We start from the raw sequence: 17,373 nt of genomic DNA on the forward strand, positions 1-17,373 counted from the left end.
CATTTTACAGTACACTGCTCCAGCTACATGCCCCCTTTTGCACTTCTGCACATAAAAAACTTGCAGAGCTATTTTCACATCCATTCAACGGTCTCTTCTCTCCAGGATGCAAGTCAAGTAGCTCTTTGCAATGCTCGCTTATGTACCTGGACACGCTGGAAATTGAATTAAGCTTGGCACTAAGGAGTTTGATTGGCCAAACAGCTGGAAAGAGGGTTGCATTCAAAACACATGTACCTTGGGGCATCAGCCACACAAAGATACATCTCAATTACATTTGACTCATTTCCTGCAGTACAATCCAGACACAACAGCAAGAAGCTGTGAGCCTTATCCACATAGCAGGATACTCAGATACTGTGATGAGTTCTGTGATGCTACAATTACACTTCTACCAGTGCTTGGATAGCCTAGGATAGGCAATTTAAAGCTAGATGCTGCTTTTTTACACCACAAACACTGCAGGAAAGGAAGTACTTCTAGATATTTTTAAAGATAATTTTCTAGTATTAATGTAAAAACTACTGAATGGACTAAAACTGGCTCATTCTTATTAGTTTTTGCATACTGGGAGCACACTTTCAGCTTGATATTCTTCCAAGCTACAGAACTGAAGGTCCTCACAGAAGACCTAAACCACCCCCTCCAGCTGCAGCCTGCAGTTATCATGCCATAGGACTGGATTCTGCACATTTCTAGAACTGTGAAGTACAGCACTGCTGACATTTTCTACCTTATTCTCCCTTGCCTGATTAGCAGAGCACTCACCAATGATCTGGTGGACGTTGGTGGCTTTCAGGCCCATCAGGTCGGGCAGCTGATCGATGATGATCTCTCTCTCTGCCGTGCACTTGTGCACACGCTCAATGCTGCGCCTCTGCCAGTCTGTCCAGTAAATGTAGTCTCCCAACAGAGTGAATCCAAATATATGAGGCAGCTTGTCTTCCACCAGGACTCTCCTACCAGTTCCATCAGAATTCATGACCTGTGAATATACACAAACATTTTAGGTATATAGAATAAGCTGCCACTATTTGGCAGATTAACAAACTAGCTGCTCCTTGTTTAGACTTCAAATTAAAAAATAACCCCCTATCCATTATAACGCTATCAATGTTAGTGCAATAACAGCGCCCTAATAAAAAAGAAGACACTGTTTATTAACAGGTACTTATTCTAAAAGCCTTATTTAGAAGGTTAGTGTCATAACCAGATCGTAATGTGAAATTATGACACAACACTCCTTACCTTTGCTTTAGGAACTATTATTATGTAATAATAGTTACTCCTCTTATGACTCTCTCATTTCTGACATGAGTTTTGCTGTAGTTTTAAAGAGGAGTCACCGTGTTTTACATGAATGAAGACAAATTTATAATGGTCAAGGAGTTCTTTCTCAGTATTCTTCTAGACCACAGTCCCTCCCTCCCAAGTGAGCTTTGCCCATATTACAGAGAGCATTAAGAGGAGACCCCACACAAATACAATGAGGCAAACAGTGAAGAAAATCTACCGAGTATATTTCTATTCCCCAGTCTGAATAAGGAACCTGTTTTACATTCTTCAAAATTAAGTACAGTATTTTTTTTTTACTACAAGGAACAGCAATGGTCTGTAAATAATTGCATGCCTTTGATCAAGACACTTGAATTTACTGTGTCATTTTTCTCTTCTGCTAAAAGGAGTAATACCTAACTTCCTCAGTGAGGCAGTGAAAGGATTAATTAAACATATGTATGCATGTTCAAGTGATCGAGTGCCTTATGAATGCCAACTATTACTATAAAATGTACCATACTGACAGGAGTAAAGAGTCCCATCTTTTAAGAGAAATTTAAAAATGTTTCAATGCTGCAGTTAAATAAAAAAACAAGCCCTCTGAAATATTTCTACTTGTTTCAAGGTTATAGCTTAAGTTTACTGTATGTATACAACCCTTCCAAAAACAGGAGAAAACCTCCAATCAACCTTAATATAAAAACTTTCTGAAACAATGTGATTCACAAAATCCAAGGCAGCAGACTAATCCCTGAAACATTAAGGCATCCTTCCCACCACCCGAGCATGTTCTAAGTAAAACTGAAAAAGGAGTGATTTATTAAACCACTGTTTTCAAATCTCTCTCACTTACTGACTTAAGACAGCCACAGACAAATCTATATGACTTCCTGTCCTTTCCATAGCTCAAACAGAAAGATTTATGCAATGACAGCCTTCAGGATCAATTGATTTAGTACCTCAGACTAGACTGGTGGCCAGAAGAGCTGGTGGCCAGAATATCTACCCAGATCATGAGAAATATAAAGACTAGTTTGGAGCAACTCCTACCCAGACACATACGAGAAGAGAGGAAAGGAATAGAGAGATGGAACTGAAACACACACCCTTCCCAGGACACAGTTTAAAGTACACATTAATAAAATATCTATAAATTCCCTTTTAAAAAGTGGAAGAAATGCTACAACCTTCACAATAATTCAGTTTCTCCTAAAGACTCTATCTCATCAAAGCTCCCAACATTTTGGCACTTACTTTCAGTATATTAAAATGGGAACTGAATCTTGTACACATTTCCTACAGAAAAATCAAAGGGGCCTTGCATATTTGCTGGATTGTTGGAATAAGCTCTGTATTTACTTTTGAAGGAAGGTCATAATTACTTTATGGAACTACCTTTCCAAAACTCTCCAGTACAGCAGAGTACACAGCATGTTTCTACAAATGCACTAATGCACATGTATCTAAAAAATAGATGACTTGTCTGCGGTGACTTTTTTCTCCCTCCCCCTTAAGGTACAGAGATAAGCCATTTGTTTGCAACTAATTTTTACATGGCAATTTGTGTTTGCTGAGCAGACCAAGATACAGAGAACTGAAGGATGTTGACAAGTGAACCAACTAAAACCACAGAGTAGTAAGCAATAAAACATAACCATCACAAAGTAACATCTTTAGAAATTACATTTTTTGCCTTGTATTTATAAAAGAAAGAAAATTCTCTATATAAGGGAGTGCTTCACTTCCTGCAAAGAAAATTAGTTGGAAGGTATGTGGTGTGAGATGAACTTTCTTTGGCAAAATTTAAGAGCTGTACAAATAAGCTTCCTCCTGAAAAGAGTCAGGAAAAGAGAAGGAAGGACTTAAGGATTAAGTATCTGCTTTTAGTTAATTTTTGGTTTGACACATAAAGGCTATTTTGAAAGACAGTTTTATATCTCCTATACAAACACACACCTTTTTGAAAGTACTTACATATACCTGCCACTCTGCTCCCACTGCAATTTTACCTGAGCACATCTGTACTATGTTGCCTAATATAAACATCTGCCCAGCTACCACCATATATATATACATTCATATATATATATATATATATATATATATATATATACATAAAATAGATACAGATATAGCTATAGATATAGATATTTCCATTGCATCATGTTGTCTACGCTGACTTTGGCTGCATGTTAGGTGATTTCAATAGAATTACATCCACTGGCTACAGAATCAAAGTCTGGTGTAAGGCAGAAGAGAAGTGGCAAGGGATGTAGAGTTGATATGTACAAGAAGAATAAAGCAAAAAGGAACAATCATTTATCAACCAGTTTCAAGGGATTTCAGCATCATCTTTTCACATACTCAAACTCAGACAACAACCAAGCCCCAGGCCATACTCCTTTCTGGATTCTTCCCCTTTCGTTTCCCCAGCTCCACATGGATCAGCTCCTCAGAGTAAAGCCTGTCCCCACAGAATTCCACACACAAGAAACCCACCTTCAGCTGCTACGAGGCAGTGTCTCCAGAGGTTTATGCTGCTTTTTACCACAATGTGGTGTGCGTTTCACATTCTGAGCCGTTCTGAATACTGCAAATCACACTGAGAATATAGGATACAACAGGAAACAGATGTGGTTATGTGGTGCAACCACAAACACCACCTTTACTGAAAGAGTGAGTAGTTCCATGAAAAACAAAATTTAAAAGCAAAAAAAATTAAATGGCCTCAGAAAAACATACCAGATATGCTGCTTGGAGAATAAGGGCTTTGTTTACCCTAAAACAATAATGAATGCAAACCTATAGCCTCATGAACATGCAGTTTATTCAAAGTAAGTGAATTACTGATGAACATGCAGTCACATTTAAAAATGCTGTACTTCGTGATCAGCAGGGACAATAAAATAACAACTTTGAGGCACTATTTCTAATTTAAAGTCACAGATTGGAATGCAAAGTGACATTCTAAGGGTCTTTCTTGTTATTAGACACCTTCCATTCAATTAACTTCTAAGTACCAGTAATCACTGTGATACATGGGTTAATGCAGTGATGTTACCTTTTTGATAATCTGGGATTTGAATGTATGGTAGTATAAACTTGCCTCTTGACTGCTTTAAGTCTAGAGTTTCATCATTAAATCTATCTCACTTATGAAAATCATGTTCACCTCTGCATAGAGCTTGTGCTGGGACCCTGGCAGAACTGTGCAGACTAGCAGTGCCCTCAGGTCCAGTGCACCAAGGCCAGGGGCAGCAGAGACTGAGCAGATGTGCAGTGGTTATATGCACAGCACTGAGGAGATGCGCATCACAGAAAGTGTCTGTCCCTATCGGGCTATACTGAGATCAGTACCAAACTAAGAGCCCAGTCCCACAAGGTGAAAGTGACTGAGATGAAGGTGACAGAATGCAGACCATTACCCTTCATCTTAACTCTCAAGCACGGTTGAATTTTCAGTGTAGAACCACAGAATCACAGACCAGCCCAGGCTGGAAGAAGCCCTGAAAAATCATCTGGTCCATTTTTTTGTGGGAAAGAAGCCTAGATGAGACTATCCAGCATTCTGTCCAGTTACATCTTAAAAACTTTTAGTAAGGAGAGGGACTCCACTACATGCCTCACTAAAGTATTTATTTCTTATATTAAAATGAAACCTCCCTCAAAGCACCTTGTACCAGTTGCCCCTGTCCCCTCCATGTGGCACCATCCATGTGCCAGAAGAGCCTCCCTCCTCCCTGTGATCCCTGGAGTTTTAGCTTTTATATTTTTCAGATTCTCTGGTGCCCGGTATATAACTCTGAAACTTCATACTAGTTGTCACTAAGTTCTCTTCCCAGGGTAATTAGACACAAGAATCCCTTCCCAGCTAAAGAATCAAGGACACTCAGTACCCAAAAAGTATAAACAAAAGCAAAGGGAAGGGGGCAAGCCAGGGGGTTAAAACTTCATAACCTGGGGCTGTGGTTGGACAACTAACTGCAATATGGAGATGAACCAAAACTTATAAAAGTGTAAAAACTCATGACCGCGATCCATCTTGGATCCATCCTGGATCCATCCTGGGTGTAGCCCCAGCCAGGCTCTTGTACCGCCCAAGGTGAATCCTTTTAAAGCCTTTCAATAAATACTTATTTTATTCATTTTAACAGTCTAGTCTCTGTTCCACATCAGCCCTTCCAGGCATCACCTTTCTAGGCATCATCATCATTCCCAATACTGGGAAAATGTGAGCCTTCTCTTCTCCATGGAGAAAAGACCAAACCCCTTCTGTCTTTCCTCACAGGGTGGATTCTCATCATTCCTTCAGCCGCTCTCCATTCTCCCTGCAGCTCTGTTGAATTCTGGGGACCAGAGCTAGACACAGCTGGGTATGGCCTGGCAAGCCCTGAGTGGGATGATCAATGGATGCAGCCCAGGATCCCATATGCCTTCATTGTACAGCAGCATGCTGGTATAATTTGCCCTCAGTAAACCTGCATTGGCTTGTCCCAATCACCTACTTCCTTTGGCTTGCAGGTTTCTAGAACTCTTTCCAGGGACTGGAATAAGATTAATGGGCCTGTAGCTTCTCAGGTCCTCTTTTGGATATGGTAGTAAATAATCAGGGAGCAGGTTAAATATCATGCATGCTAAGCTCTTTCTCTGGCTGACAGGAGCAGAGGAAGTCAACAATCAATGAAAATTTATAAACAACATCTGGCAACATTACATACAAAAAATATATTACTTATGAGCATGGCATAGGCCTCTGTGATAGACTGTATATTCCCAGCTCCACTACAAGATGTTACCAGAACATTATTTCTTTCACAGACACACATCACTACAACAAAAATCCAACACTTCCTAAAACAAACAACTCTTCCAGTAAAATCCATAAACTCTAATTTCAGATACTTGAGCCTAAGCCCTGATTTTTAAAATCAACAGCCTGTTTTTGGACAAATGACAGATACCTTAGCCATAACTGATTCCTGAACTTTAGCATCTTTATTAGCACCAGCTTACTGATCCTCAGAGAGTCCGGAAGACCTCACTTAATATGCAGGACCTCAATTGCTCTGGTACTCAAGTACTGGACCTCAAGTACTACTGCCATAACTGCCCCTGATGGGGGGGGGGCTCTACAAAATTTCTTACCAGGTACCACAGCAGAAAATCATCTTCCCCCACTGAATCACAGGAAGGATGCAACTGTAGCACTAATCTTTCTTCTGATTATCCAAAGGTAAATACCTACACATGCTGTTTGATGTGACATAACTCAGTTCACAGCAATGTTAATCAGGGATATGACTGTTCATTGTCTACCTAAATGTACATAAATCCTACTTAATAAGGAAAGTGAAAACCAAAACTACATTCATTAGATTTATTTGGTTAAAGGAAAGAAACTTGGGTAGCATCTCTCTTAAAAGTAACTCTAAAAGATAGCTAGAATGCCTTCTAATCATTATATTTGGATTTTTTCAGACTGGGTTTAAGAACAATGTATTTTCAACTTCTCTAAGCAACATAAAACAGACTGGAATGATTTTACTGTTATGGCTGCAGCAATATAATACAATTAACGCACGCATTTACTATAAAACAGCTGCTCCAAGAGAAACAAAGAGATATCTTGCTTTTTATTAGTCTTCCCTCTAAAAAAGTCTTGATCAACTATTCTTTAAGTGAACAACGGAAATGTTCAACTCAGTTTCAAGAAATTATTCTGTCAGTGTCATTTACTTACTGTTAACAGCATTTTCCCCTCAGTTCTAAAACATTAAGGAATGAAATGGGAAGTTCTCTCTTCATTGCAGTGAAATCCTGAAGAATCAGCAGAAGGGATCCTCGGAACCCTTTGGATTTGCTTCAGAAACCAAATGCCTTCAGCCAAATCCATGATTTCTTACTGTTAATTGTTTTATAACAGCCATTAACAATTCCTAATTTAACAGTTCCTCAGTCCCCTCAGTTTCCTTTAGAGCTCTAACAATTTTTCCAAAGAATTAAAAATATATTTTTTCTGAGCATGGATAATATTCCTAATAGGACTGCTGTGAAGATAAATATGTACAAACTGTATAGAGATTAATTTTATAAATACGCTTTCTATCAGGCTACACACACTGCTATAAGCTAATTTCTTTCACAATAAGACAACTTTCTTAGCTCACTGATCAACACCAACGGCAGAAATGTTTTCTCTACTTTGGAATTTTAGAAACAAGTTAACGTTTTTAATGAAATGACTCAAGTCAGGTAAAGTGACAAGCAAGGAAAAGATTGTAGAACCATTGTGACAATCACATATGACATCTCCCAGGAAACCTCATGCAACACAAAAATACCCTGGCATTTGTAAAGAACAGGCTAAGACAAAAAAATGAGCTAGATGATAAATAAGATGAAGAGATTTTTATGGGGGAAAAAAAAAAAGAAGCTACTCTGAAAAGATTCATTGGTAAAATAGGTTACTAAAAATTCTTTACTACGGAGATTAATTTTGGTATGTAATCCACAGGGTGGAGTGGCCACAGCCAGGGAGTGTTCTGTTACCTGGGCATAGACTGTGGGGGCAACAAAGAAAACTAATGACTGCATTTTGCAACTTACTATTTAGCAAGACTTGTGGGCAGCTACACACAAGACTGCAGAACCTAAACCACACTAGCCAAAACCAACCTGAAACCTCACAGTGAGTTCGGGAGAAGAGTTTTACCAGATTACATTTGTCATAACAACCCCTGATGCTCTTGCCTATTGGCAAAGGTCTCTGTGGTCTTCTTTCCCAAGGTTCTTTCTTTCAGTGCCTTGCCCCAGAAACTTATTTTTCATTTGTTCTCTGCCTAACCTGATGTTTTCCAGACTCTTTAATAAGTGAATATAATTGATTTTTTATAGAGGGAAGGAAATATGGAAAGTTTTCTACTGTTTTACAAGGTCCAAGTGGTTCAGTGAACAGTGTAGTGAGAGACTCAGCTAGTTATGAGATACTTTTCACCTTTGCTGGCAGTAAGCTTTCAGGTTGATTCAATTGCTCCTATTTGCTAAATCACTTCAATTCCAAGAGCCTTGCATGTCTAAGAGCTTGGTTTTCTACCTCTTTCCACAGACTCATTGCCACAAACAAGATCATGCACAGTACCAGAAAAGATGTTCATGTTAAAACTACAAAATCGCACAACAAAGTAAGAAGCCTGTGTGAAGAAAGCCAAATCATTATTGAGAGCGATTGGAGGTCACATGAGTACTTCCAAAGAAGCCCAGGTCCAAGATCAGTACAAGGTTTTGTACAGTAATGCATCTCAGCAGCTTGTGAAAAGAGAAAAAAAAAAAAAACAAAGACAGAATTTTGGACAGTAAAGGATAATAGTGGACTGACAAACAATACTCAGCTGAATCAAAAACACAGATGAGAGCTCAGTATCTCTTCACATTGCTCCCCAGCTTGCCATGAAATATTCTAAGTGTGTCAGACCCAGGTGAGCTGATGGCTCTGGCCATGTCAGTGTGAAGGATTTCAGTGTTTTCCCTTAGGTAACCGATACTGGCTGCTAGTAGAGGCTTGCTGCTTTCTAGGTGAGACATCTGACCTGCATAAACCAAAATACAATTTCCTAACTCCAATGTAAAAAATCTGGGAAGCATGTAAGACATACAAACGTATACCCAACAGTTATACTCCATTTAGCTGCATGCTGGGCCATGGGGACCATGATGCTTTCAGAGCTATCAGCAGCAAACCAGCAGCAAAACTTTGCTCATCTTTTAGCAAAGGTTGTAAGAAACATCTCTGAATTCCCAGTGTGAGCAGTCAGCACAGCTTTCTGCTTAAATGGGTCTCAAATGTGGGGGCACTTGCCACTGACACGGCCATTCCAGGCTCTCCTTAGAGGTAACAGAAAAATAGGGGTGTTTTTAGAGTAGGATTCATCTAATCTGTTGTAAACATTTACAGAGTGGAAGCGCTAATTTCCAACATTTTTATAAAGGTAACATAAAGGAACTTAAATGAGTTGAATGTATCTGCATCTCATGAGATGAAACCCACTACAGATTTCAAAATGAATTGCAGATCTATGACAAAAGAGCCACTTGAAAAATGAATGCCAAAGTCTTCTCCACATAATTTTAGGGCAGTAATTTCACTTAGAAAAATACCATGTTTGGTACTCAGATCAGAGAGTCAGGTTACTCTGGGGCAGGAGTTCTGGCTCCATCTCCCCAAAAGCTTCCCTCTTTGCTAGGAACTTCTCTCTGTTCCCCAAAGCCTGTCCCATGACAGCCTATAGATAGCAGATCCCTCAGGACTTCTTGGAGAAATCCTCAGCACAAGTGGCTTATAATGTAAGGTCCCAATAATCATACTTTTCATATCTGAATTTTGCTTAGATCGTCTCAATTTATCAAAAGCAATAAAAAGTTAACTTTTAATGTTCCAAATCTGAAACTAGCATGGATGTTTTAAATATTTCTTCCTTTTTATTTTTTGCATTAAAACACCTGGGGGTTGACTAGATGATCTCTGGAGGTCTCTTCCAACCTTTACAACTCTATGATTCTGTGAAAAGGTACATCTCTAAGTGACACTTCTGTAGCCCCATGTTCAAAAGCCAAAGCAAAAAAAAGGGGTTTTTTTGTTTCTTTTTTTTTTGTTTTGTTTTTGTTTGTTTGTTTTTTAAAGTAACAAGCTTACAACGCCAGGATGCCCTGACTCAGCACTGGAGTCTGTGACAAGGGACCATTCAAATCCTTGTATCCAGCTCTTTGACAGCCCGGAGACCTTACTAATATGTCATTCATTATTTGTTTGCTTTTTAATATAGTTTTACTATCTTGGTCAGCACCACAAAATTCATTCAGAAGTTCAAAAGAAACCTCTCAAATGAAAATTATACCAAGTATAAACTAGTGCTTTTTTTTTTTTAATCCTTACTTTACTACTAATTTCAAAAATCAATATTTTTTTCTTAATACAGGCTTAGCAGGTATTAAGAAATAGCTGAAAATACCCTGACAAAGTAAGCTTTAAATTTCTGAAACTGATGGAGTACAGGGATCTGTCCCTTTCCTCTACAGCACATACATGTTTTCTGTTGAATGAAATTTCCAAGTACCACACACAACTATCCAAAGCAAAAGTAAACAGAAACACAACTTCAAGTATTTGTTTCAACTACCTTCTCATACCTGCAAAGGTTTAATGCAAGTACACAAAAACAGCTGTGTTCAAGAGATAGGAAAATAATGGATTCTGCTTCTCAATTTTCAAACTTGCGCTTCAAGTAGGCTGGATGGGGTAGGATCAGTAACAGGCTTGCAAGTCATCAGCATTTCACTGTACAAAGACTGACTTATGAGACAAAAATTCTCAGTCAGAAAATAAACGGTGTATACTTAGAAAACAAAATTTCCTTATTAGGGTGGCAGTAAAATTGAGGGAGTTGTCATCAGAGGAAAATATAGCCCTGCAATTTCAGGATTAGAATATGAATTAGAGTATTCTCTAGATGCCAGACTATTAGCTCCTAGGTCAAAGACAAAAATGTCCTCTCTGTTCAAAATTTCTGTGCTCTAAAAAGTCTTAGCAGCATCTGCTTTCTGTTGTCCAGCAAGGCTGGGTTCTGAACGCTTGTGTGTACTTAAGCTGAAAAACAGCAGGATGTAATACTTTCCATATTAATCAAGAGGATTAGAGACAGTAATGCCAGGCACAGCTAATAGATTTGAGAACGCACAAACACTTCAAGTTCGAGCTGCACTCAACAATCACTAGATAATGGTTGGATCTGAGCAGGAGACATTTCCTCTCTTTACACTCACCACTAGTAGGTGTTAGTGGGTGTCATCTCCTGCTCTGAGAATGGAGGAGAGGATGAATAAAGAAAAATGAAGCAGAGATTGAAAAACTATGAGAAATCAGCCATATCATCATGACTTCCCCTTAACACACACAGCCACACATGCATGCAACCATTTATCAATACCAGCTTTGCCGACCATTTAAAAATCCAACCTATGCCTTAAAACAGGTAGCATACGTGCCAAGAACACAAATATTCACTAGAGCAGGAAAACACAAGACCAATTCAGCAGAGCAGATCATACATTTTTAACCTCATAGCACGGCAGGAAAATGCTTTAAACCTGTAGCAAGTCAATGAGAAATCTTCCCCACTGGTAAGCACAATAGCAGCCATCCATTTCAATAGAAGTTTATCAGCAGTGAAACCTGACTGAGATAAATGACGAAGCTGTTGAGCCACAGCCTGCTTCTGCCTGCTGCAGGCTGCCAGATAAAATGGGAACAAAAGCTCCCTGCTGTACCCCCTACCAGTCTCCATTAACCCCTGCTGATGCTTTATTATCGTCTGGGGGCTCCAGAACAGCACAGCATGAATCAGTGGGTAAAAAATAAATAATAAAAGCTCATACGTAGCACAAACAAACCAGAAACATGGCTTGCAAGAATGACATTCAGTTTGGTAGCACTGCAATCAAATAACGGTTCTGAGGAATCCCACAAAGGCAAAAAAAAAAAAAATCACAAAGTATGTAAAATCATGTATGAAATACTACTTAAAGGCAATGGAGGCAAGTACACAAAAGCGTTTCTCCTGCTTTTACCCCCCTCTTCAACTATACAAAGTAGGCATTTATTTTAATGCCTTCATGTCCAATTCCTAATTTCATCTGTGGATCCTGTCACAAATACCATTCTTTGTTGCACCTATGCCAAGTGTCCTTTCTTCAAATGTAAGTTTAATACATTTACTGAAGGCCAAAGCATCTTCTATTACACTGATATAAAAAAATGGATGGTGAGGGCATGGAAAGTATAGCAAATCTCAAGATTCCTGGTTGCCACTGGAGAGTAGGCAGTGTGAGCAAAGTGTCAGCAGCATTTTAACCATCATAGATTAAGATAGGTATCTCCATTTAGCAAAGGCCAGCTGGTTAGTTAACACCAGAGGCTCTACCAGTGGAGCTGGCCCTGCCCAATCAAAACCTCCATGTACTGTAGAAGGGGATAAAGCTCTTGTGGTGCTTGTGAGGAATGTGTTAGGGAAGACAGTTGGGCTCAGTTCTGCTTCAAGGAAAGGCAAACCCATCAATAGGACTGTTTTTGCTCAGAGACTGGGGTCCACTTGGTGGGTGATGCAAAGGGATCAGGAAACACAATGGGTACCTGAGGGAGATTTGGTTTTTTGGGTGAGAATAACGTGTGATGTTGAGCTGTATAATATTGACTGCTGAATGACACTGCCACTGCATGGCATAAGTCCCATGGACAATGAAGATGGACTGCTCCAGATTCACCAGTCATGACCTCCTGATGTAATTTGCAATCAGCCAACCTCACACCAGTTCTCCTGCCCTGGAAGACAGATGGGACAGATAGAACCCACAGCCATGGACTAAACAAAGTTAACAGATGTCTTGTAGGGGGATGGCCACTGACTACAGAAATGAGAGCTGTACTTGTGTGTGTGTATGCATGTATATAGTGGGAAGAGTAGGACCTGGGCATGATGTGCATTGTATAAAATAAGGGGTACGAACTATCCTGGTTCTGGTCAGGACAGGATTAATTTTTGCAGTAGCCAAGAGGGGGCAGGGCCAGGATCTGGAGGTTATTCTGTACCATCTCAAATCATTGCTGGGAGTGGAAGAAAGGGACTCTCTTCCACGGAGAAGGGGTTCCTCCTAGTTGAGGAAATGTGGCAGGAGAAGAGGGAGCTGTCCAGTTTTGTCTATTGCCAGGGATATTCTGAGTGAATAATTTCTTTCTCTTGTTACTATTGTGCTGTTACTGTTAGTTTTTCTTAACACATTGCTGTTTTCAGTAAATTATTCTTATCTCAACCAACAATCTTTGCCTTTTGTGCCTCCAATTCTCCTCTCCATCCTGTTGGAGAAAGTGAGAGGTGCATGGTTTGGAGAGTCTCAGTGGGAACACTAAACTGGGGAGCACCATACCTAAATCATGACAGGTATGGATTAAAAAAAAAAAAAAAATCTACTTTAGACTGAACCATTCTCCAGGATGGATACCTCCATTTCATCCTACAGAGCCCTTCCATGTTTTACTAACTGCAAAAGCCACACTGACCATGTGTGCTGGTCACTACTGGGGTCACTGATTTTCAACCCCTTTGCCCCTCTCAAGTGCAGTTAGCAAGCAGCAACATGGCATCTAAGGAAGAACATGACAGAATGGGCTCAACAGAGGAGAAAAGAGGCTGTATGGGTTCCATCCAAAGGTCTACCCATCCCAGTATCCTTACACTCTCAGAACTGCATAACAAAGGAAATGCATACAGAAACTTTTCAAGAAGACTCCTTCTACAGCACTTTACAGTTCAGTGATTTGTAGTTCACAGGCAATTCTATTTGCCACTAAATTGCAGTAGAATTCCCTTCCACAAACTTACACAGCCTTCCTAATAACACATGTAAGCTGTCAACATCTACAACCACATCCACATCTACATCCACAACTTGCCACATCTGCTTTTGTTTGTTCTGCACCCACCACCTCACATTGCTTACAAGGACCAACATCTTCTGTCAAAAAAGGTGTCTGTGTAGGAAGTGTTGGTCAATTTAAGCAACATTTTATAGATCTATGTCACATATGCCTAAATGAACACCTTGTGGAATCAAAATACACAAACCCACATCCTCAAACAAAAGTAAAATCCAAAAGCACTAAAGGAAAACTGTGGAAGAACTTTTTCTCTGTTGCTTTAAAGGTTTTAGCCAGACTGTTTCAAATTTAGGGCAAGTTGATAAGAGTTAACAAATGTTAACCTTTTATAAATAGCAGCAGTAATATTGTAACTATAACACTTGAAGACTCACAGGAAAAAATAACTAGTAATTCTGAAACCTTAAGGTCATAAATCTTTTCTGATGCCTTGCATAGATGTTACATGACAACCTGGAACAAACTCATTTTGCTGGCTTACACTGATTTAAGAACAATTACATGGAAATTGTCCCAAAAACCATTGTGCCAAATCAGATATCTTCTGTCCTGCCACAGACACTGTAATGTTGGCATAAACATTCTATGATGTGTTCTAGCCAGTTTGACAGAATTGCAGCAGTGAGCTCATGCCTGTTCTAGATGAAAATTTCTGCCACAAACTGATCCAGCACTGAATAGAATCATTATTAATGAATAAGGAATCTCAGTGTTCTGGCAAACATGAGGGTGAAGAATGCCTAACTTTCCTTTTGCAAAACACATTCAAGGCCAAGACAGTATCAGCGCTGAAGTGCTCAATCTGTTATAAATAAATTTCTACACATCACTAAGACTATTTTCTCCTCTTTTCTCAGAGCTGGTGTAATATTATGTGAATTACAGACTATAAATCTTGTTTTCAAGACAAAGAAAACTCCACTCCCTGAGGCTCTCTCAAGGAGTGCTTCAAGGCAGCTGACCTTGCAGGACTGGAGTTACTTTGGTTTAAAGGAGAACAAACAGTTACATGACCTTCCAGCACATGACTGTGACTTCACCTGGATTTATTTGTAGCTATAAAGAAGTAAAACCAACTTTGTAAGTCTAGGAAAGATATGATTGTGCCTAACATGGTAAGTGCAAAAAGTTATTTGCAATGGTTAGGAAACAACAAGGAAAGCCATACTTCATTAAAGGAAGGCAAACCTACCAGAATATACCAAAGGCAGTCAAGGTAGCAGTCAAGCCTTCTGCTTCCAATAAAAGCTTTTGATAGTAAACTGATTAAATGCTAAACAATACTCTTTTCTCAAAGACTGACAGATAATAAATGTCAAAATTGTTTCACAACTCTTTCACAGCAAAATAAACACAAGATTTTCAATGTGGGAGAGAAGAAAAAGTGCCTCATTTTTAAAATTGAAAGTTTCAACTGGACATGTCAAAAAAAAAGGAAAAATCTATGCTCTTGCTGAAAGTCTAATGAAAGGCAGATGCCAAGAAGATGCAAAGTGTAAAGGATTTCTGGAAGTACAAATAATTATATGTGAAATAAGATTTATTTCTTTAAAATATGTTTTACTAGGTTCTAAACTGAGCAGTGCAAAGAATCAAAGATTTTTTTTAAATGACATATTAATCCCAGTAAAAAGCTTTTTCCCCTGATGACCTAAGAATTGACATATTTAACAATTCCTTATCACACATTCTTACAAAGACAGCACTACTACATGGATATAATTCCTATTTTACACAAAAAAATGAGGGAAGAATAGCAAGCATCTTGCCCAAAGGCTGAGAATAACAGAGTTGTTTCTTAAAGCACTACTCAACCACCATCCCATCACCCTTTCCAGCTGTATCAGAATATGAAAACTTAGAAAAGCAAAACTACATTCTATAACTTCATGGAATAAGAAATGCAGGTACAATCACAAACCTCTATTTTGTCTGTTTTGGCATCTCCCCAGTATATTTTGCTTTCTGCATAGTCCAGAGCCAACCCATTTGGCCAGCCAAGCGAGGTGTTCACCAGTACAATTCTGTCTGAGCCATCCAATGCTGCCCTCTCAATTTTTGGGATTTCTCCCCAGTCAGTCCAGTACATATACCTGCAAAAGAAATAAAACCTCATAAATCCAAAAGCTCCAATATTCTTATAGCTTCTTCTGGACTACTCTTCCCCAAAATCATCTAGCACACAGAAAGTTACATTTCTAAACCAAAAATATTTCCTTACCCAGGTAAATATGGCCAAACCTTTCAGAAAGAACTGGCATGTGAACACACAAAATTCCTGTATCAGTCTCTTCAGCAAGACAATATAACCAGCGCTATTAGCTAGAATAAACAAGCTGATTCATGCAGTCCACAAAAATATTTTTAAAAATAATAAAACATAGACACATGAGATGACTACCCAGGTGGTCAAAAGAGAGCAGAACTGCTTGTGCCTTGGAGCCTTAACTTTCAGAGAATCCCAGTATTTTCATTTTGAAAGCTCAGAAGTTTATCACTGCATCCCATTATCTACATAGAAGCAGACAGAGGTATCTTCTTTGCATGACCAACATCTTTAAAAATGCTCACAAAACAGCTGCTCACCCAACCATGGGATCCAGCACAATAGCTCTGGGTTCTTCCAGGTCTTCTGATATCAAGATTTTCCTCATGGTCCCATTAAGCCTGGTGACTTCGATGCGGTCCGTGCCTGTGTCTGTCCAGTACAGGTTGCGGGCCACCCAGTCCACAGCGATGCCATCGGGGTGAGCGATCTGAGCGGTGACCACGAACTGGCTGCCTGAGCCGTCGAGGAAGGAGCGGCGGATGGCCCTCACTTCATCATCCGTCCAGTAGATGTATCCTTCCAGGGGATCAAAGTCGATGGCGATGGCGTGCCGGATGTCCTCCAGCGGCAGCACGATGTCCGTGAAATCGGGGGTGTCCAAGGAAATGCGCCTCAGGTCCGTCCGGCGGGCCAGCAGCAGCAGTGCAGTGGCGCCTGCAGGAACAGGACAAACACAAACACCTTGCAAACGCCGTGCAAAAATCCTGGAAATAGAGAACTTGAGTTGGTCCCTTCCCAACAACATGGTCTAGCTACCTTGATTTCACAGGACCTAACCAAACTGCTGGGTACCAGCAGAATTCCACTCCAGAATTCCACTCCAAGGCTTCAAATGTGAAGCTGCTCACAATGTCTTCGCTTAGTCTTCTGCAGGGCAAGTCAGATGTGTTTACAGAGAAAATTCAGTGGTCCTTTCCTTTTCCAGAATGTATCATGTTGCACATGTTCTCTATCTATATCATTCCCTCCAAAGTGCTGAAATAAGATATGCAGCAACTATACTGCTATTTTACGCAAATCAACAGGCGGCCTGCAACCTCTTAGATGAGAAACTAATTATGCATGTAATTTACTGACTGCTGCTGCTGGTGAGAAGACAACCACTACAAACAAGCTGTATGTACCCCTGATAAATGGAAAAAATGTAGCACAGAACACCACAACTAAACCTCTTTCGAGAAACTCTTTGGAGTTTTCATTGGAGGAGTCAGATTTGGGAACAGACCACTCTGCAATGACCATGCACAGCAGGAGGGCTGTCACCTTCTCCCACATTTGTTAA

General features: G+C 39.7%; 1 protein-coding gene across 5 annotated transcripts in view; it reads right to left on the reverse strand.

Moving 5' to 3' along the window:
• LRP6 (LDL receptor related protein 6) overlaps nucleotides 1-17,373 on the reverse strand; it is a 65,032-nt gene that overhangs the window by 28,971 nt on the left and 18,688 nt on the right. For 4 of the 5 annotated variants that reach the window (XM_062490893.1, XM_062490890.1, XM_062490891.1 and 1 more), the window contains exons 4-6: nucleotides 16,349-16,745; nucleotides 15,684-15,855; nucleotides 769-985 (exon numbers count right to left, since the gene is read on the reverse strand). In XM_062490893.1, the coding sequence (XP_062346877.1) occupies nucleotides 769-985; nucleotides 15,684-15,855; nucleotides 16,349-16,745 (786 nt within the window). The remainder of the gene's footprint in view (nucleotides 1-768; nucleotides 986-15,683; nucleotides 15,856-16,348; nucleotides 16,746-17,373) is intronic. The other variant, XM_062490894.1, reaches the window with a different exon arrangement.

The sequence above is a fragment of the Cinclus cinclus genome, chromosome 4 (genome assembly GCF_963662255.1).
Source record: "Cinclus cinclus chromosome 4, bCinCin1.1, whole genome shotgun sequence".
NCBI classification, from domain to species: Eukaryota; Metazoa; Chordata; class Aves; order Passeriformes; family Cinclidae; genus Cinclus; species Cinclus cinclus.